The sequence below is a fragment of the Spermophilus citellus genome, assembly GCF_964194105.1.
Source record: "Spermophilus citellus genome assembly, chromosome: 1".
Classification (NCBI taxonomy): Eukaryota; Metazoa; Chordata; class Mammalia; order Rodentia; family Sciuridae; genus Spermophilus; species Spermophilus citellus.
Genome location: NC_138182.1, coordinates 75450532 through 75473642, shown reverse-complemented (window position 1 = coordinate 75473642; position 23111 = coordinate 75450532). Strand labels below are relative to the sequence as shown.

At 32.6% G+C, this 23111-nt stretch overlaps 1 protein-coding gene across 7 annotated transcripts in view; it reads left to right on the top strand.

The window, feature by feature from the left end:
• Positions 1-23111, top strand: part of ZMYM2 (zinc finger MYM-type containing 2) — an 89145-nt gene that overhangs the window by 38962 nt on the left and 27072 nt on the right. For all 7 annotated transcript variants that reach the window (XM_081286729.1, XM_081286725.1, XM_081286724.1 and 4 more), the window contains 6 exons: positions 7073-7144; positions 12660-12810; positions 13282-13397; positions 16124-16240; positions 18371-18521; positions 21506-21678. In XM_081286729.1, the coding sequence (XP_081142855.1) occupies positions 7073-7144; positions 12660-12810; positions 13282-13397; positions 16124-16240; positions 18371-18521; positions 21506-21678 (780 nt within the window). The remainder of the gene's footprint in view (positions 1-7072; positions 7145-12659; positions 12811-13281; positions 13398-16123; positions 16241-18370; positions 18522-21505; positions 21679-23111) is intronic.

Sequence of the window (23111 nt, the reverse complement as noted above, 5' to 3'; positions counted from 1 at the left end):
TCCAGTGGGAATGATTTTAGTGTTTCCTCAGTAAATTGGAAGCTAGCTTTAAGGTTGAGGTATATATATTTCACCATATTAAAGATGTATCCATTGATTTTTATTTTAGTAAAGTGTTTTATCAGAACACTGATGAGAGTTGAGTTTTGAAGGTGTTTTCGGTGAGTCTGTGGAGAAGGTTGTATAGTTCTTTCCTCTTTAGAGCTGACAATTTGTGAATTATATCCCTGGATTTCCTAATCTATTGAACTATCCTTGCATTCCTGGAACCATACCAGATTATTTATTTTTTTTTAAAAAGGTGAGATTCACCTGTAATTTCCTTTATTTTTTGCTTTAAGATATCAGTGTTATATTTGCTTTATAAAAATGCTCAGGAAAATTAATATCTTCATATAAATAATGAAAAGAAATGAGTTAAATGTTTTATTCAAGTCTAAAAAGCACAATAAACTAAGATGAAAGAGGAGAAAGGAAATAAAATAAAAAAGTATAGAAATTAATGGATTAAGGAATAAAATAATACTGAATTAAGTAAAACTGTTACCTCTTTGGAAAATCTGGTCTTTGGAAATCTAGAAAGTAAAATTTCCCTAAAATAAATTTAGAGCAGGTAGAATTGGGAGACCAATTTCCACAGATGAATTAAGAGTCATCAGAGAACCATTCCATGGAAACGAACCAGGCTCAGATGTTTTCTAGGAGAGTACCATTAAATTTAAACCAGATCATTTTGGTATTATTTAAGCTGTTCCAAAGCATAAAAAGGAGAAAATAACTTTTTTTTTTTTAAGTTGTTGATGGACCTTTATTTTATTTATTTTTATATGGTGCTTAGGATCAAACCCAGTGCCTCACACATGCTAGGCATGTGCTCTATCACTGTGCCACAACCCTAGCCCTCATTAGTTTTTTTTTAATTGTAGTAAAATATACATAAAATTTATAGTTTCAACCATGAAATATGTGATTGAGTGGCATTGGTAGCATTCAAATGTTGTGTAATCATTTTTATTTTTAAAACTTTTTCATTGTTCCAAACTGAAACTCTGTTTTTAACCAATAACATCTCATTTCCTTCTAACCCAGTCCTTGGTAAACTCTAATCATTACTTTTCTACTTTGTGTCTGTTCTAGATAGTTCACATAAATGGAATATACAGTATTTGTCCTGTTGGATCTGGCTTATTTTACTTAGCATAATGTTTTCAGTTTTATCCATGGTATAGCATCTATCAGAAATACTAGCATCACTTTTTATAGCTGAGTAATATTCATTATACATCCCCCTCCCACCATACACACATACACAATACAGTATTTTGTTTATCAATTCCTTGTCCATGTGATGGATACTTTGTTATTTCTTCCTTTTGGCTATTGTGAAGTAAAACTATAGTAAATGTTGGCATATAAGTATCAGTTTGATATATGTAAATATGCCAGAATAGAAAACTGTTCAAACTAGGAGTGGTAATTGCTGGGTTACAGGGTCATTCTGTTTTTAGCATTTTGAGATATTATTCAACTGTTGCTATGGCATAGGCTGTGGCATGGACTTTTGATATACTTTAAATATGAATCGGTCATGTATGTGTGGGTTTATTCTGGACTCTTGGTTCTGTGTTTCAGTGGTCCATATTTCTGTCTGTGTCTATTCTTATGAATGTACCACACTTTTTTTTTTAACCTATCTTCAAAGTAAGTTTTTTTTTACATTTAAAAAAAATATATATATATATTTTAGTTTTCGGTGGACACAACATCTTTATTTTATTTTTATGTGGTGCTGAGGATCAAACCCAGCGCCCTGCGCTTGCCAGGCGAGCACGCTACTGCTTGAGCCACATCCCAGCCCCTTCAGAGTAAGTTTTGAAATCAGAAAAATGAGTCCTCCATCTTTGGAGGTTTCTTTTTCAGTATTGTTTGTGTATTCTCAACCCATTTTTCTTCAGGATGTTTTGGCCCTTTTCCAATTTTATGTGAACTTGAGGGAATAATTTTCCATTTCTTCAGGAAGGACTGTTGAAGTTTTGATAGGGTTTTTTTGAATATGTAGGTTGCTTTGGATAGTATGTTAAAGTATGCCTTTAATGTCTTTCAGCAATCTTTAAAAAACGTTTTAAAGTGTACAAGTCTTTACTTTTCTTTATAATTATCCCTAGATATTTATTTGTTAATTCTGTTAATTGACTTGCTCTTTTAATTTCCTTTTTAGATTGTACTTTGGTGGAGTATGGAAACAGGAGTGGGCATGTAGTTCAGTGGTTGAGTGCTTGCCTAGCATGTATGAGGTTCTGTGTTCAATCCCCAGTACTGCCATAAATAAATAAATAGTAGTGCCAGGGTATAGAAACACTACTGATTATTATGCAGTGATCTTTGTATTCTGCAGCTTTACTGAATTTACTTATTAGGTCTTGTAACTTTATTGTAGATTCTTGGGATTTTCTCTGCTTAGTAATGTTATCTATGAATAGAAATAGTGTTTACCTTCTTTCTACTTAGGATGCCTTTTATTTCTTTTTCTTACCCAAATTGTGCTGGTTAGAACTTTCAGGACTGTGTAGAATAGAAGTAGAGACAGTGTATATCTTTCTGTTATTCTTGATCTCAGAGGAAAAGCTTTCTATTTTACCCTTGAGTGTAATGATAGCTTCCATTTTCATGATTAGAAAGATACTGTGTGATTTTGGTCTCAAAAATATACTGAGATTTGTGACCTAAAATGTAATATATCCTGGAGAATGTTTCCTGTGAACTTGGCAAGAATGTTTATTCTTCCATTTGTTGGGTAGAGTACCACACTTTGCTTTGTTAGCTCTAGTTGGTTTATGTGGTGTTCAAGCCTGGTCTTTATTTATTGCAATCTATGTATAAGGTTCTTGAAAAATTATTGAAAATCAGGTATTGAAGTTTTCAATTATTGTTGTAAAATTATCTGTTTTTACCCTCAGTTACTGTCTGTTCCTCCCTTCTGTCAGTGTTTACTTAGTGAATTCTGATGCTTTTTTTTTAAACATAGGTTTTTTTGGTTTGTTTTTGGTTTGGTGCTGGGAATTGAACCCAGGGGCACTTTATCACTGAGTTATATCCCCAGCCCTTTAGTTTAATTTATTTTTAAATTTTGAGACAGCATCTTGCTAAATTGCTGAGGCTGGCCTTGAATTTGGCAATCCTCCTGCCTTAGTCTCTTGAGTAGCCACCACTCCCGGCTCTCTTGAAGCTTTGATAGTGCATATGTTTATAATTGTTACATCTTAGTAAATTGACCCTTTTAATGGTGTATACAATCATCCCTTGGTATTTATACAAGTTTCTTATATAAAATTGTATGGTATTTGCATGGAACCTATTTACCCATTCTTCAAATCATCTATAGATTAATTGTAATACCTAATACAATGTAAATGGTATGTACAGAGATGTTATTACAGAATTTAGGGATGATAACAAGGAAAAAAGTCTAAACATGTCCAGTATGACTTTTGATCTGTGGTTGGTTGAATCTGGTATGGAGCGCTGACATATTTTTCTTTGTCTCTTGTATGAGTTTTTAAAATAAAGGCTCTTTTTGCCTGATATTAGTTTAACAACTTCATCTGTTGTTTACTTACTATTTGTGTGGAATATCTTTCTGACTTTTCAGTTTTGACCTATTTGTGTCTGTGGATGTAAAGTAAATCTCTTATAAACATAAACATATAATTAGATAATTTTTTCCCTGTTTATCAATTTCTATCCCCCCCTTTTTTTAGTTGTTGATAGCCCTTTATTTTATTTATTTATATATATGTGGTGCTGAGGATCGAACTCAGTGCCTCATACATGCTAGGCAAGTGCCCTACCACTGACCAAAATCCCAGTGCCCAAATCTCTACTTTTTTTTTTTTTAACTGTTTGGTCATTTAAAAAAATTATTAATTTTTCATATATCTGGTTGTATGCAAAGTAGAGTCACACCATTCATGTTTTCATACATGTACTTAGGGTAATGATGTCCATCTCATTCCACCGTCTTTTCTACCCTCATGGCCTGTCCCTTCCCCTCCTTTTCCTTTGCTCCACCTAGAGTCCATCTAATCCTCCCATGCTCCTCCCCAACCCATTATGAATCAGCATCCTTATATTAGAGAAAACATTCAGCATTTGATTTTTTATAATCTCTACCTTTTGATTGGCGTATTGGTGACAAGGAATGATTTATTTCTACCATTTCAAAATTTGTTTTTTTGTGTGTCATATACCTTTTTTGTAATTCATTTTCTCCATTATTTTGTGTGTAGTTGATTGTAGTGGATTGTTTTGATTGCTTTCTCCTTTTCTTCCACCTATTATTTTAGGGATTTCCTTTGTGGTTATCTTGGAGGAGTATTGTATTTGTGTATGTGTCTTTAAAATCATGTAGAAAATAAAGAGTGGACTTATGATCCAAAAATATGATAGTGCTAAATTTTATATATGCCCAAATATTTACTAATGATGATTCATGTGTCTTTCATTTTAATTAAAAAAATGATCTCCTTTACCAGTTCTCATCAGTAGTCTAGTAGTAACAGCCCTTCTTATTTTTTACTTGGGTATGTCTTTATTTCTCCTGCAGTTTGGCTTGTTTGAAAGCGTTTTTTCCTTCCAGCATTTTAAATCTGGCATCCCCTTGCCTTTGGCCTTCTGTGGCTTCTTTTGTGAAATTGTGGTTCTCTTAAGGATTCCTTGTGCTGAGTCACTTCTTTCTTGCTTCTGTAAAGATTCTCTTTCAACAGTTTAATCTTTCTGACCCTTTCTCTTCTCCTTTTGGAACTCTCATAATGTTCATGCTGGTCTGCCTGATCTTGTCCCATGGGCCCCATGGGTTGGTTGTTTTTTTTTCTTTTTTTCTGCTCAGTCTCTATAATTTCAGTTTTGACCTTGTTACTCTAGTTTTTGGTGAATTTTTACTTTCTACCAGGACAGGCCTTTTTATCAGAGTTTAGGGTTGGAATAGGGGGTTGGCGGTGGTAATGTATCTTATTATTGGAGTTGAAGATCATACTTCATACTTTGTCTGCTTTAACTTCACCATGGCTAGTGCCCCGGGGTGAAGCACCTCATTGCAACCAGGACAGGATGGAAATCTAGGTTCTCTACTTGGCCTTTTATTGTGTGGGTAGGGCTAAAGTCTATGGTATTTGGCTAGAGTAGAGGGGCTATTGTCCATGTTTTCCATTTCTCTAGGCTGCCATTCCAATTATATTTTTTCTATAGGTGTGTTATTTCTTTTGCTGGTTTCAAAACGTTCTCTTTGTCTTTGGTTTTCGGCAATTTATGATATATCTTGTTGTTCTTTGTGTTTATCACTTCTAGTTTGCTTGGCTTCTTCTATCTGTGTATTTATGTCTTTTGCCTAGTTTGAGATATTTTCTTTTGTAGACTTTTCTAGTCCTGTCCTCTTTTTCCTGCCCCTTCAGTTTCTTCCTCCTGTTTTCCTCTCCTCCCTGCCTCCTCCTCCCCTACCCAGTTTTTTCCCCTCTATTGTTCAAATGGGATTATTTCTTTTATCTGTTTTCCAGTTCACTGTTTGTTAACTGTTCTTTATATTCTCTATTTGCTGACATTTTCTGTTATTTTATTTGTTTTCAAGTGTGTGTGTGTTTTGGTTATTGATAGATTTTATGACGACTGCTTTAAAATCTTTCTAAAATCAGTGTACTTTTGGTGTTGGTGTCTATTGTATTTTTAAATTTACATTGTGGTTTTCTAGTTTTGGGTATAAGTGAGTTTTGATTAAAACTTGGAACATTTTGGGTTTTCTTTTGGGGGCTCTGTATCTTTATTTAAACCTTTTGTTGACAAAGTTCCAGCAAGAGAAGAAAGGCCACTACTCATTTTTTGCCAGAGGTAAAGTCAAACCTCTCTGCTTGATCTTGTTAATACCCATGGAAGATTGGGTAGCTTCTTATTATTTTTAAGTGGGTGTGGGAGTTCTGGCTTCCAATGATTACCAAATTATTCTAGTAGATACAGAAAAATTCTATACCATCTTCCTCTTCTTCATCATCATCATCATCATCATCATCATCATCATTTTGGTGCTGGAAATTGATCCCTGGGCCTTGTACATGCTAAGTATATGCTCTACTACCTAACTATAACCCCTGTCTCCATCATTAATTAAAATAAAAATTATTTAAAAATAGAATTCCATCTTTTATTCTTTAGAATATTGTTTGCATATATTTTATCATCATGTTATATGTTCATAATTCATATACATTTTTACTTATAAAGGAACCCAATTTGACAGGTTGGGAGACCACTCCATGAGAAGCACCAGTGAATTTTCTTTTCCTACAGCCTGGAAACTAAAATTACATGATAATCTTTTCTGATTTTCCATCTTTGACCTTTGTCTCTAGCATTTAATTTGGCTGCCTTTGTTGTTTATTTATGTCTTCATTGTTCAGTTGGTTTCTGGAATATTCTGATATATTTAATTAGTAATGTAGAACCTGGAAATGGAAACTGTATAAGACTTATGACTTGCTTTTAATAGTTTCCCTCTTCTACCATAGTGTTTTAGCTTTCATGGAAAGCAGGGAACCTTCATTCTTCTTTATTTTCTGTAAGAATAAGGATTTAAATTTGCATTATGTATTAGAAGTTGTCATATGTGTTTTAAAGAGGTTTTCCCAAACAACCCATTTTGCAAATGATGAAAATTGTAATCTCCAGGTTACTTACTTTAGAAAACTGAGATTTCATTATAAGTTAGCATGTTTTAAAAAGATCTTGGAATACACTTAAGCCATCTAAGAGAAATATTTCTCAATTGGAGGTGTCAAATTCAAGTGTTTATATTTAATTTCTTACTCCATTATTATATTCTTATTATCAGTTTTTCTAGGAATTAAATTATTTGATAATTCTTGTAAGTTGGATAGCCACTTTGGGGATAAGACCGATACACATTTTTTAGAGTTGGAATGAAATTATAAGTTACAATTGAGAAGAAACTTTTATAAATTGCTCATTTACCATCTAGTCTAGCAGTCTTTATATGTATTTGTAAAGCCTTTTAAAATCTTTTTTTTAGGTAGGTAGCCATCCAAGCTTCCTGAAGGAGGTTCGTGATCACATGCAGGATTCTTTCTTAATGCAGCCTGAGGTAAGCAGATGGGGGTTTAAAGCTCACATTAAGCATATTTTCAAGCACTGCTAATATCTTTAATATGTATGAAAAAAATCATGTGCCATTTGAAGTATATTAAAATTTATGAACTTGAGCTGTATCAAATAATGAATGTTTCTGTTATCTGCAAGATATAGATTACTTTGATTGTTCACATTTAAGCCAAGCAAACATGGCATGAAAGTTTATATCCTTTTGTGCCAGTGTTCTCTCATTAAGGATCCTTTTGTCTTTGGAACAGTGGTAACTAGTGACAGGTGTTGGAAAAAAAGTGACAAGAGTTGAAATCTTAATACTAACAATTTTATCTTTCTGAGTTTATCCATTTTATGTGTTATTCTGAAGAGAATAAGAAAGTACTGTTTGTCAACATGGAACAGTTGCTTAGTTCCTTGTATACCTGATGTGTTAAAGCTATTATTAATAATTCTGCTAATAAAGTCAGTGTCAGGATCACAAATCCAGTGATGACTGTCTACTTTGCTTAAAAAAAAAAGTCATCAAAGCTAAGATTTGATAGTTGGGCTTCATTTGTATTGGTTAAAGGATTCTTCATAGGTGCTGATATGTGGAAGCCTCACATGCATATCTGTCTAGGGGGAGCTGGTTTAGTTTTCTCAATACAATCTTTAACATATTTTTAAGTGTCCTGGTTTTTTAATTTTTAGTATTTTTAATTTGTACAGTGGTTTCAGGTTTAAATAAATTTCTTCCATTATTGTATCCATCTGTTTTCTTTTGTTCTTTGCCTAACATAAATATTTAAGTCATCAAATAGACTTCAGGAAGTAAACCAAAGCCTTTTTCTCTAATGTCCTTGTATTGTTGATAGAATCTTAATTAGATATCTTTGTAGCCATTTTTCTTTTTTAACACTAGATTGTTTAAAAAGAAAAAAAAAACATTTATTTTTATGTGATTGAACCTAGTGCCTCACATGTTAGGCAAGTGCTCTGCCACTGAGCTACAACCCCAGTCTATATAGCCATTCTTATTTGTTCTTTGTTACTATTTCTTTGCTGTTAATAAGTTTCTTTTTGAGGCTTAGAGATTGAAGAATGAGTTAATTTCCATTTTGGAAAGTAAAACTTAGGTCTTCTCTAGGTGATATTTAAGTGTATAAGGACATTACTGCCATGTAAGCAACTATCTTCTCATACGTGTTCTATTTATGCATGCTAAGAAAATTATTCTTCTTTTATATTGATGGAAGTTGCTTGTGGGGGCTTTTTGTTTGTTTGTTTTGGGTGGCTTCTGGGGGCCTAAATCCACAACCTCATGCTTGGTAAGCATTCTATCACTGAGCTATACCTCCAGCCCTAATTTTTTGTCCCCACTTGGAATTCATTACCTTTGTTTTCTGAAATCCCATAGTACTTGTGAAAATTTTCTTGAAGTTAATTAATTTTATGTGTTATATCTGGCTGATTTTTCTGTTGGTGTGGCATCTTATTCATCTGTGCAAGGAACATTTCTAGGCCTTCTTGTATCCTCATACATTACATTCTTTTTTAAAAATATTTTTTTAGTTGTCAATAGATTTTTTTACTTTATTTGTTTATTTATATGTGGTGCTGAGGATTGAACCCAGGGCCTCACACATGCCAGGCAAGCACTCTACCACTGAGCCACCTCCCACCCCCCCAGACATTTCTTGATAAAAAAAAAATGGAGTTAAATAATCTCAACATTAGGTGGGGGAGATAGATGTCTTTATCACAGTTTGTGATATGTCACTTGATTATGACAGACTTCTCTGTGAACGCTCAGAAAGGGGATCAGTACAAGTTGCATGCAGCCCATTAAGTCCCAAATTCTCAATTTTGCAAATATTTCAATGAAATTGATGCAGTGTCATAAAATTGGTTGGAATCATAATCTAGAACTTATATATCCTTTATTATAATTAAGAACAAAATATGGATAGTCCTTTAGTTAGGGACAGAGAGATACTACAATGTCTTTTATAGATACAAGCCAACCTATAAAATAGGACATTGGGCAAATGTGCCATCCTTTTCTACATCACACAAGATACAAATAAGTGACTTTTATGACCTGTTTAGCAATTATTTTTGGTGGAAAGGTGCGAACACTTCAAACAAAGGGTTGTATCATTTTTGACAATATATGGTCAGTTTTTCATGACATAACTTGTTTTCATGTTGTTGTTTTTGCCATAATATGACTTCTCATGTCAAATCTGATAGTAGGTCTGGGTGTATTACGCTTTCTTCGTCCTTGCAGTTTCTCATTGTGTCATTTTAGGTATGCTGAGCAGATTTCTCGTTTGAAATTCAGCAAATTTACGAGATCTCTCTTGTCTTTTTTCACAAATGTGTGAATAATCTATGCATTTGTGGTACACATGTCAATTATTTGAATGAACAAAATCCAGTATCCTTTTTTAACCTCTAATGGATGTGGAATATTTGGAAACCAACCAATTGTGTCTGTCCATACCACCAATGAACTCATTATAGGTGCTTACTACCTTTGATTGAGGCACATTGGCTCTACTTTCTTTCTTGCATCGTTGAACTTTGCCAAGAGGTTCTATTATATTGTAGTCCATTTCAACAATGATACATTTATTATCTAATCATTTTACAATGAGAATTTCAGTATTTATATTGAATCTGTAATCATATGATCCTCTTTTTCATCATTGGTGTTGTTTTCAGAGGACGCTTTAGTCTGTTTTCCCTCATAGTACCTATTGCTTAAAATCTGATATTTCAGTGCAGTACCAATAAGTTACAACCATTGAGTAGATTGTTGGAAAAAACAACAACAACTACAGTATGCTTGTGAATTCTCTACCACTTCAAGCATTTGCAGAACACCCTTACTTCCAAGCAAAGATCATTGTTGGGTCTTTTTTGAGCACTTTTTCACAGTACAAGTTAATGTTATAGCAATATCTCAATAACTGCAGTGTTTAGAAATTATAACCAAATCTTATGGACTTACCTCCTATAAATTGTTTGAGTGAATTGTGTTTGGAATATCTGACATCATTTTATCCACTGTCAGACATACTTCAAAATAGTTACTTTCATGCATGACTCTTTTTTTGGTACTGGGGATTGAACCCAGGGCCTTGTACATACTAGGAAGATGCTCTGTTGCTGAGTTATATCTCCAGACCTCATGCATGACTTTTAAATCATATTTATTAGAAGATGAATTTTAAGACGATTATCTTCAGTGTTCTCTTGCCATTCATTATTGTTGAAAAGTATATGATCTTTTCATCTTCTTTAAATGATTTCTGGACTTTTTAAAAAAAGTTTTTAAATATTTATTTTTTAGAAGTAGTGAGTTTATTTATTTTTATGTGGTGCTGAGGATCGAACCCAGGTCCTCGCACATGCTAGATGATCACTGTACCGCTGAGCCATAATCCCAGCCCCTTGACACTGCATTTTTAATGAAAGATATACCCAAATCTTCATCAATTGACCAGTAGTTTCTTATGGAGGGTAATTTATGTATGAAAGCACAAATAACCACAAGTAGGAACACATAGTTTGTCAGGCAGTAGTGCAGTATATCACACATAACTGTGCAGTATACATTGTCCCAGTCTCCTATTTATAGAACAGCTGTTTTGGAGCATTGATAATTTTATTTTTTAAAATTTTTTTAATATTTTTTTTTTAGTTATGAGGTGGACACAATATCTTTATTTTATCTTTATGTGGTGCTGAGGATCGAACCCAGTGCCTCATGCATGCAAGGCGAACGCCTTCCCTCTGAGCCACAGTCCCAGCCTCATGATAATTTTAAATATATGCATTCCTTGAAATAAAATGATAACATTGTTTTAGAAAATACTTTCATGAATACATTTTTATATTATATGAGCTGTGTACATAATTTTTGTTCATTTCAACATTAGAAGTAACTTTTTCAGTAATGTTTAAGCATTTTCACAATGAATTTAAAAATAGTTTCAAATAATCAAATCATTCCCTTTTTTAAGAGACTAGAACTGTAAAAACATTATTTTAGAGTTTCACATATATATAAGTGGTGTATTTGTTGCTCAATTTCTATAGGTGTTCCACATCTGGGATGATGGACAAAATGGATTAAAAATTTGCTTTTCATGTTTGCTTTGATTCATTTCTTTCCTTTTTTTTTTTTTTTTGATACTTGGTCTCTTATTTCTTTATTTTGAGATGGTCTTATTAAGTTTGTGAGGCTGGCTTCAAACTTGCAATCCTGCTGCCTCAGTTTCCTAACTAAACTAGATGTGTGTCACCATGCCCAGCTCCATAGTTGATTTTTAATTGTGATTGTGAAATTTTTTAAAAAAATATAGACATACCAGTTTATCTGAATTGTATATTTGTAAGACTATATGTATTTTCACAGTATTTCTTTTGTCCTGGTAAATTTTTAAATGTAAATATATATTTTTTAGTTGTAGATGGACACAGTACCTTTATTTTTATGTGGTGCTGTGGATTGAACACAGTGCCTCACACATGTTAGGCAAGCGCTCTACCACTGAGCTACAATCCTAGCCCCTGTCCTGGTAATTTTTGAAGTATCCTCTTTGGTCTTACTTTCCTACTCTATCTCATTTCTTTCAAGTTACTTCACTGTCAATCAATTATCCATGCCAAAAGTATTAGTGTTTAATCTACTAATCGATTATATTGACTTTAGTTAATAATAAGAAATCATTTTGAATGTTAAACTTTTTCATTTAAATTTTTTTAATGTTATCATGACCTATGAGGTTTTTACATATACATAAATGATTATAATCTTTTGTGTGTTTGTGTGTGTGTGTGCACACTGGAGATTGAAACTAGAAGCGTTTAACCACTGAGCCACATCTCCAGCCCTTTTTTATATTTTATTTAGTGACAAGTTCTTAGGGCCTCACTAAATTGCTTTGAACTCTGGATTCTCTTCCTGTCTCAGCCTCCTAAACCATTGGGATTACAGGCATGTGCCAGTGTGCCTGGCTGCTTAATCATTTTTTAAGCTACATTCCGTCGCGCCCCCCCCCCCCCCAAAAAAAACCAAAAAAACAAAAAACAAAACTTGGAACCATAGTTGCTCAGTGGAAAAAGGATTTAAAAGTTTTCAAATTCTTGCCTTGAAGTACTTTTGATTATTAAGTCTTTAATTTCTTCTGTCAAATAATAAAAGAAGCGTTAAAAAAAAAAACAACCCTGCTTTTCTAGATTTTCAGTTTTTATTTATCTGTATGTAGGGATTCTGTTAAACTAAGTTAGTGAAAACGTTTTTGAAGAACAGTTACCTAACAACCATTCTTGGTTTGAACCTAATATAGCAATTGTTGCAGCTAATTCTTTGAATCCAGATGAAGACTTCTGGCTCTAAAACTGATAAGAGATTAACCAAAATGTTTTATAGAGATGAAAGATGTAATGAGAAATAGGACTATGTTTTTCTTAGTTCATATGTGGTTTTAAAAAAAAATGACTTTTTATGTTTTACATTTTAGAAATATGGAAAACTGACAACTTGTACTGGTTGCCGAACTCAGTGCAGGTTTTTTGATATGACTCAGTGTATAGGTCCTAATGGATATATGGAGCCATATTGTTCAACTGCTTGCATGAATAGTCACAAGACAAAATATGCAAAATCACAAAGTAAGTTTCAGGTATTTGAAAAGTTAAAGAACTTTAATTTTTTTTCCTCAAAAAGTAATTGCTGTATAATTTTGATTTTATACTTGTTTTTAAACTGCTATTTTGAACTTAAATTTATTATTATCATACCATTTACTGCAAACTTGTAATTATTTGATCATTCCAGTTTATTGAAGTACTCTTCATATCTGTCTTAGCTAAAATTGTTGTTCCATTCAAAAGTTATCTAAAACAAAAATTTTGATGTATATGTGTATGTTTGAGAGATAATACCAGTCTTTTTTATGACAGTATTTTAAAAAATAATCTTGAATATTTAAGGCACAAATATAAAAGAAATAGTTTATAGGAGATTCTATTTTTAAGATTTTAAGTGTCATTTGTAAGTTAAAAAAAACTTTTATTACTTTATAAAGAAATCAGATATTATTACTTTATAAAGAAATCAGATATGTACCTTTTCTTTCCTAGGTTTGGGAATTATTTGCCATTTTTGTAAGCGAAACTCTTTACCTCAATACCAAGCCACAATGCCTGATGGAAAACTGTATAACTTTTGCAATTCCAGTTGTGTGGCTAAGTTTCAGGTTTGTTATTTATTTTGCATAACCCCCAACCCCAATTAAATATGCATAGAAAATAATCAGTGCAATATTCTTTTATCCTTGTTATCTGTTAATTTTTATATAGATTTTTTTCAGGATCAAATGGGAGGGTGAATATTATAGAATGAGTCATAGAAGACTTAGCTTAACCAGTTTCTTTCACCCACAAGAATGTGATTGACTTTTGAATTGTTACAATAATATAAATTTTAAAGGAAAATAAATTTTAATATAGTTGAACTCATTGCTCCATGTACAGTATTTTCCTATTAGATGGTTTGAATAAAATGTGAATCTGAAGGGGAACTCTGTTCTGTGATGAGTGAAGTATGTAGGTTTATTTAGCTTGGAAATGTAATATAGGATCAATTTCAGGGAGCCATATTTTGTGTTGGTAAATATAATGTACTTTCTGACATAGTTCTTCAGAGTTGGAATACGGATAATCTCAGGAGATAGTGTTGATTTAACCTGGTTGACCACTAGAAAGAAAGGCATAGTTTAGAGGGGATTCACGCATTAGTTAGGTAGTACTAGTAGGTTTACCTGTTGTATGTGAAAATTTCAGGGTATTGCCCAAAGATTCAAACCAGTGCATAAAGCCATGCTTCATGAGTTAATTCATCCAACATTCTACTTTATTCCAGGTACTGTGCTCTATGTTTATTAACCTGAAAATATAGTCACTTAAGTATGTTACAATAGTTACTGCAACAGTTATAAACTCATTTAATTATAGGTTGTTTTGAATTCAGCCAAGTGAATGTTTTGTTAAGTTATATACTCACTAAATTAAGATGATAAGTCACATTCAAGACTAAACTTTTATTTTAGAAGTTGAGATAATGGCCATTTGATAAGTTCTTTTAGTAAATTTTTTTTTTTTTTGCTTAGCTTTTCTTAACTAGAAATTAAGGAATAATGGTTAATTCCAGGAGAAAAGGACAGTGTGCATGCTGCTTGTCAGATGTTAAACTGTCTTTTTGATGTTGGGTAAACTGAACTGGTAATTGAAAATGTTTTAACTAATTTTTTTAATTGAAACTATATGATTTGATATAACCCTGTCTTTGTACTCTGTATATTTTAAAGAAATACTTAATTTAGGCTCTTAATTTTGAAGATTGCGTCCAGATAATTCTATATACAGCCTTATTGCTGTTGGCATATGAATAATAAAAAAGTTGTTAAACAGAAAGGCAACATTTTTTTTTTTTTAAATCTTGAAAGCAAACCATGTATTTGAACTTTGTGTCTTTATTGGGTGTTTTTCCTTTTGAAAGAGAACAGTTTAGTATTCTTTGGCTGCTATAACAAAATATAATATTTTATTATTTTAATACATATATATATAACATCACAAAATATGCATAGGTCATAAACAACAGAAGTTTATTTCTCACAGCTTTGGAGGCTGGGGATTCCAAGATAGTGCTGTGGTAGATTTTTGTCTTGTGAAGTCCCTTTTCTCAGTGGGGTGTCTTCTCATATGTCTTCATGTGGTTGAAGGCATAAACAAGCTCCTTTATTAGATGATTTTTAAAGGCACTAAGAAAATCAATAGGATGGCCCAAAGACCTCTTAATTCTGTCACACTGAAAGTTAGGATTTCAATATCTGAGTTTGGGAGGATTGTAGACATTCAGACCAAAAGAATAGTTAACCTTGAGGAGGTTCAATTCTTTTGGTACCTCTAAGGATAATTTTTTTTTTCATTTTACTTTTAGTATTCACCTGATACTAATGTCTTAAATCTGCCATATTGTATTTTTTTCTACAGACTTTAATTGTATTGTAGTGCATACAGATGTTTAAAAATGAAAAAGATCTTTCCCTCCACTGTACCTTCAGATTATATATAATATGTATGTATAATATGTGATGTGGCTCAAAAGAATGTTAATTATATACTAGTTTAATTACCACTCAGATTAAGAATTAGAAAATAATGTTTAAAAACATCTATACTTGTGTCCTATCTTAATCTGTAAGTTATTTTAACTGTAAGAAAAATAATAAGGGGCTGGGGTTGTAGCTTCAGTGGTAAAGTGTTTCCTAGCACACATGGAACACTGTATTCAATCCTCAGCACCACATTTTAAATAAATAAATAATAAATAAATAAGTGGATTGTGTCCCATCTACAACTAAAATTTTTTTCTTTTAAGTAAAAAAGCTAAAATAAATAAATTCCTAGTGTGAATAGTAACATAGGCTGTAACATCACTGATGGACTTGAAATGAAAATTAAGGCAGTGATGCAGTGAGACAGATCATTAGTACATTAGATATTTGGAGAAAACAAGACCTGTTTTTTGTTTTTTTTTTTTTTTTTTTTAATTTTGTGGCTTTTTGGTTTCTTTCTTTCTTGTTATTTGCTAGTTCAGAACTTGAGCAATTAACCTCAATATTATTGTTTACATTTTCAAGTGAAGATAAACCATAATTGAATTATATTTTCTTTTTTCTTGTATATATTTTAAAATTTTAGGTAAATAGTAATCCTTTGGTTATAAAAAGAATAAATTTCAATTGTATAAAACAGTGTGTTAGCATAATTTTTAAAAAACAATTCAGAAATATAGTTTTGTGTGCTGCAACAATATTTAACAGATATCTATGACTTTCTATACACATTAGATTTTTCATAGTAATCATAAGTAGTAATTCTCCATACCAGGCTCAGTCTATTTTATTTTTTATTTTAGGCTCTAAGCATGCAGTCATCTCCAAATGGCCAATTTGTAGCACCAAGTGATATTCAGTTGAAATGCAACTACTGTAAAAATTCCTTTTGTTCAAAACCAGAAATCCTGGAATGGGAGGCAAGTCACATTTTGTTATGTATATTATCTAGTGCTAAAATGAAAATTAAGTAAAATAACTAGTATTTTCATAAGAAGACCTATTTCTTAGTAGGCATGTTTTTCAGATTTTGTGATGATTGGCTTATGTACTTATGTGGGAGTAGAATCAACCTAAGCTATTTCTTTATGGGTTAAGCAAAAATTTTTGAAGTCATATTTGCAATATATTATGCCCATAAGAGAGTACAGAATTTTCCTTTGTTTAGTTGCTTACCTAGAGCAACTTGTATGACAATTCTTTCTATTTTTCTCCTTGATTTCATAAATATTAACTCAGAGCTATAATACATTCTGGTATTCAGTACCTATAAAAATAAGTATTTGTTAGTCATACCATATTGTCATTTAATGTTGTATGAATTGTTTCCATAAAAGAATAGAGGAGTATGGGTCTTAACATTAACTTTATTTTCCCTTCCTTATCACTGGTACCTTTATCCGTGTACTTAATTTAACTTTGCCCGTGTCCTTTTGCCATTAGCACCTCCGAGAATGATTTTTATTTCCATAAGGGGCAGTAGGAGATGGATAAATGGACAAAGCTGCTGTGATTGCCCATTGGTTTCTTGAGCAAAGCTTACCTTTGGTCTTCCTTTCTTTTCATTCTTTTGAGGACAGTATGGGGTGGAAGGTGGTAATAAAACGGTGCACAAGATTTAGAACTAACAACGGATTGCCTTGAGGAAAAATTTACTAGTAATTGTTGGCAGGTCACTCAGTATCTGAAGTCTTAGATGAAAAGTGGTACCCAAAACTGAACTTTGTGATTTCTAAAGTAGTTGGAAATCTGAAATTTCATCACTTCAGTGCCTAGAAATTTTTTTAGTTTATTATTTTGTTTGGTGCTTCTCCAGAGCATTTAAATCAGTTGGTTTTTTGAGACTGTTGTTGGCATCCACTGATGATTTTTAGCATTAATACCCTCTTTAAGTAATAGCAGAAAAAGTGTTGAAGACCCAAGAAGAGAGAATAAAGGAATGAGGGAATGAGGAAAGCAATTAGTACACACATAAAATATTGTCAGGTAGGACATGAAGATCTTAGATCGAATTTGTTAATACTAGGTGAAAATGAGGTCCTTCCCACCATGTACCTGTTAGTGCTCCCCAGCTCTTGGAGTCTTGGTGTGTTTTATTTACATGGATGCCAAGTGTTGAAAGCAGGCTGAAGCAGAGCTTGTCTTGTCCTTCAGGATGTTGAGAGTTCAGTGCCCCTTGCTGCTACTTATTCCATGTTGGCAGTTGTGGTTTCTTTGTTGCCTTTTTCCTCTTATGAGTTACATATTTATAATGGGGCAACTTGTTTTTGTTGGGCGGTGGGGTGCAACTTTCCATGGATGATTATCTTAACTATTTTGAGTTTATACCTAGGCTCTTTCACCTTGCTTATTTTGATCTTCAGATTTCTTAGGTAGATGTTTTAGATGTAACCTGTATCCTCCACTAATAATGGGAGGAAAAAAAAACCTGCCTCTGGGAAGCTTTCAGTTGTTTATAACTACCTGACTGGGTATTTGAAAAGTAGCTTTGGCTATTTTGGGTTTGGGGCCAGGATAAATAATAATTAGTAAACCGTATTCTAATCAAGGAAAAACCAACTCAGTCTCAAGTTTCACAGCATACAATGGGATAGCACCAAATTGAATACTTTGGTTGTGATAGATCTGTTACAGGAATGTATCATGGTGTGACAGAAAGGTGATTGAATCTACTCAAAAAACAAATCTCTTTTTGACTGAAAATGTTATCAGTACCATAATTCTCATCTTTCTGTAACTTACTCATGTTCTATTGTTTCCTTCCTGTTTATCAAATTCTGTTAGAAATATCAGATTGCCATCTTATTATAGTGATACTTTCACTGTTTCAGTGTGATTAATGGTGTTGAATTTTGTAGAGCTGTTTTATATTTAGCAGTGAATTGGTTAAACTAGGTGTCTGTGGCCTATAGGAAATGTATACCCAAGGATACTATATTAAAATAGGTAAATGATTTAACTTTGTTTCTATAAAAGTAGCTTGTTTATTTCTGATCTTTGTTATTGAGGTGGTTGTCATATACTCACCAAGGTTCCCATTGTGCATTTAGAACAAAGTGCATCAGTTCTGCAGCAAAACTTGTTCAGATGACTATAAGAAGTTGCATTGCATAGTTACATATTGCGAATACTGTCAAGAGGAGAAGACTCTTCATGAAACAGTAAATTTCTCTGGCGTTAAGAGACCTTTCTGTAGTGAAGGCAAGTGTATATACAGTGTTGTTCATAACTTTATTGATATTTAATGTTTTTTTTTGCCAAAGTATTTTTAAAAATATATGAGTACCTATGTCCAGCTGCACAATTTTTAATATAGCTGAACAAAAAAAATTGAATTTACTTTTTTACTTATTTTGTTATATTCTATATGTATTTTAGACCTCTGGGCCTCAAGGTTTTCTCTCTAAAATGTTGGTAACCACTTTTTCATTACAAGGAAGTTTTGAGAATCAAATATAAGCATTATGATACCATGCCATCTCTGAACCTATACATTGTGGCCTGAAAGTTTGTTTTCTAAGTGAATTAGAACAGTTGTTCATTAGCTTCATGTGCCTACCTGGCTTTTTTTTTTTTTTTTTTTTTTTTTTTTTTTACTGCCTAGCCTTCAAAGGTTTTCAATATATAGGTTGAACATCCCTAATCTGAAAATCTGAAATTCAAAACTTTTTAAGTATCAACATGATGCTCCTAAAATTTTGGATTTTGGAGTAGTTCAGATTTTGGATTTTTGTATTAGAGAAGCTCAGTAAAATCTGAGAATAGTAAAACAAACAAACTCTTAAAACCCGAAACACAAATCTGAGAATAGTAAAACAAACAAACTCTAAAACCTGAAACCCAATTGGTCCTTATGTATTTCAGATAAGGAACACTTAATCTGAGAGAAAAAAATCCACATTTTTACAGGAACAGCATTATAGTGGGAAAATTTTAAGTTTTTAATTTGGGTTGCCTGGGAGATATTCTGGGTTCTGTTATAGGCATATTCAAGAATTTCCTTTCTTCTCTTCTTTACTTTTTGCTGCTCTGGTGCCAGGCAGCAGATTATAGAAATGAACTCTAAACCTGCCTTTCCAGAGATATGAACCAGGATTGTAGCTGTGGGTTTTTTGTGCTCTTGTCATATATTTTTCAAATGTCACATTCTTATTCTAAGCTGGCTTTCACTTTTTATTCTGTCTTTGGCTCAAGTCACTGAGCTTTTAGCTTTCCTATCTTCTATCTTCACCTGTTGTTTTCCAGTGATGATTTTTTTTTTTTTCTAGATCTACTTATTCTCTGGATTTCTATTACTAGTTTGGGGCAAGAGAAAGGTTGGAAAATTCTTGATGCTAGCAGTAGGGAATCAAAAGTCAGTAAGATTTATGAGGCCATTCAACTAGTGGCACCAATTATATATACTTTTCACATCTAAATATTTTATGTTTGTAAGAAGGTACTATATATAAAATAAGGCATTCTATTTAGGTTTAATTGGTACATTTCACCTAGAATTAAAGGCAACCATGTTTTACTACTATTTTAAGAGTAAAGGTATAATGAAAAATGATAAATCCTAAAATATTAAGAATAATTCTAAATTTTTCTTTTTACACCTAAGTTTTGTGCAATAACAGTCTTCCTGGTTCACAGGTCTGAACACATTGATGCTAATTGTTCACATATGTCAATGAACTTATATTCCATATGTATTTTACTAAAATTATTAGAGAATAGCAGACTGATGATTGACATGTAAGAGCATAATTTTCTGTTGGAAGGACTTAAGGTTTTAGATGGGTAATAAGAAGTTAAAAAGGATGTGTTTTTTTCCCCTGTGAAATGCCATTTTTTGCTTTCTCTTACTCCACCTAGTTTTCTGCTGAAACCCCAGAAGTAACATACCTAGTATTACCACCAAAATCTAAGTAGATAAAGTAAATAAAGGTAAATTTTTAAAAGTACTTTGAAGTAATTCAAAAATAACAGAAAAGTCTTAATACATTAATGATTGAAAATTTATTACATAAAAAAATTACAATTCATGCCAGGTGTGGTGACGCACACCTGCAATCCCAGCAGTTTGGGAGGCTGAGGCAGGAGGATGGTGAAGCCAGCTTCAGAAACTTGGCAAGCTTCTGAGGAATTTAGTGAGACCCTATCCCAAAAAGCGGGGGTGGGGGGGTGGATGAGGCTCAGTTGTTAAATGCCTCTGGGTTCAATCCCCAGTACCTAAAATAAAAAACGAGACAAAAAACCAAATCCAAACAAGAAAACCCAAAGACAAAAAACAAAAAAAAATTGCGATTCATGTTCACAAGTAGGAAATAATTTAAAACTAAGTTGAGAACAATTTGTTGTGGAGGTGTCCTTTGTGCTTGTTGTTATAGAATGGGTAGGATTTCATTAGATACATAAATGAATAAAAAGTCATTCTACTTACGTAGCACAGTCATGAGTACAAGTATGGAAGATCATTTAATCCTCAGATATTATAGGGCAATTATTAGATTTGTGAAAATTCTTAATACTTTTATGCATTAAGTAAAAGAAGTTATTTCATTAAGAGAATAGATAATAGGATTTTCTCTGGACAAGTCAGTAAACCATTTGTACTTCTTGGAAGGATTGATGTAGGGTAACAGGTAAGCTAGAAAATTTGACTAAAATGCTTACCTAGCTAGTTGAACATGTCTGTAAATTTACTTGGAGCCTGTTAGCACTCCGCATTATTCATTTCTCTAAAATGCTTGTTTGTGTTTTGCTTTCTCTGATACTTAGATTCTATTTAATGGAGCAAATAAAAATAGTTCTGAGCTGGGGGTGTGGCTCAGTGATAGAGCACTTGCTTCGAATGCGTGAGGCACTGGTTCAATTCTCAGCACCACATAAAAATAAATGAATAAAATAAAGATCCATCAACAACTAAAAAGATTTAAAAAAATAGTTCTGAGATATTACTAGATTTTAATATCTTAAAGTATTGTTTGAACCAACACATTAAATGTTTTTGAATAATAGAATATTATAATAATAGAATATTCCATATTCTATTCCAGTTTTTACAGGTTGGTGTTGATAGATTTTAGAGTTTTGATTGGGAGAGAAAGGACTTATATGTGAATTTATTAGACACTTCCTAAAACTAATGATCTACTTTTCATGTGTTTTTTGTTTTAATATTTAAAACTTATATTTTTCAGGCTGCAAACTATTATACAAACAGGATTTTGCAAGGCGTTTAGGATTAAGGTGTGTTACCTGCAACTATTGTTCTCAGCTGTGTAAGAAGGGAGCAACTAAAGAACTTGATGGTGTTGTGAGAGATTTCTGCAGTGAAGACTGCTGTAAAAAATTTCAGGATTGGTACTATAAGGCAAGTAAATCTACATTTTTATTACTTTGGCAATAAATTCAGACTTTGCCCAGTTTTTTTAACAAACTACCTTAATAAATATTGTAGTTATAAATATAGTAACATTTATTTTTAAAATCTACAAATTTTAGGCCCAGTCCTGGATACTTTTCATTAAAACTAGTTTGCATTTCAGCCGGGTGTGCTGGTGCACGCCTGTAATCCAGCATTTTAGGAGGCTGAGGCAGGAGGATTGTAAATTCAAAGGCAGCTTCAGTAATTTATCGAGGCCCTAAGCAACTCCGCGAGATCCTGTCTCATATCTGGGGGATATGGCTCAGAGGTTAAGCACCTCTGGGTTCAATACCTAGTACTCTTCCCTGCCAAACAAAACAAAACATTATTTTGCATTTCAGTACTTTATAACTTGCTATAGCATTAAAAATAAATAAATAAATAACACACACACACACACACACACACACACACACACATTTTAGTTATAGATGGACACTGTGACTTTATTTTTATGTAGTCTTCAGGACTTTATTTTTATGTAGTCTTCGAACCCAGTGCCTCATCCATGCTAAGCAAGTGCCCTAATACTGAGCCACAACCCAAATTTGATATATATGACAGAATGCATTACAGTTCATATTACACATATAGAGCACATTTTTTCATATCTGGGTGTATACAAAGTATATTCACACCATTCGTGTCTTCATACTTGTAGTTAGGCTAATGATGTCTATCTCATTCCATCATCTTTCCTACCCTTTCCTTCCCACCCCTTTGCACTATCTAGAGTTTCTCTAATCCTCCCATGCTCCTTCTCCCAGCCCCACTATGAATCAGCCTCCTGATATCAGAAAAAACATTCAGCATTTGGTTTTTGGGGATTGGCTAACTTCATTTAGCATTATATTCCCCAACTCGTGTGTGTGTGTGTGTGTGTGTGTGTGTGTGTGTGTGTGTGTGTTATGAAAATCAACTTTTTTCTTTGGTATTAAAAATTATTTACTGTAATTTGTATGAAAATCTACTTTTAAAAAGTCAGACTTTAAGTCTCCTTTGGCCCACTATATTAGTTTTTTCTTGTTTTTTTTTGTGTGTATGTGTGTATATAAGAAAATGAATATAAATTTGGACTTGGGTGGTTAGATATTAACCAAGAAAAAATTATTAATTTTCCTGTGTTGATAACATGGAAAGCCATATCAATGCTAAAGCTCCATGTGCAGCTACATGTGATGATAGATACCATGAGTTCAAAATTGTGATAGATATCTCTACAGAAACAAACAATAAAATTGCTATTTAGTTCACATTATGAAAGTTGATTAGTGTTAAAACGATTGAATATCTAAAACCAAATTAACTGATATTTTATGAATAAAAAGGAAGATAACTTGTCAGATAAAATGATTGAGAATTTTTAAAAAATTACTTTT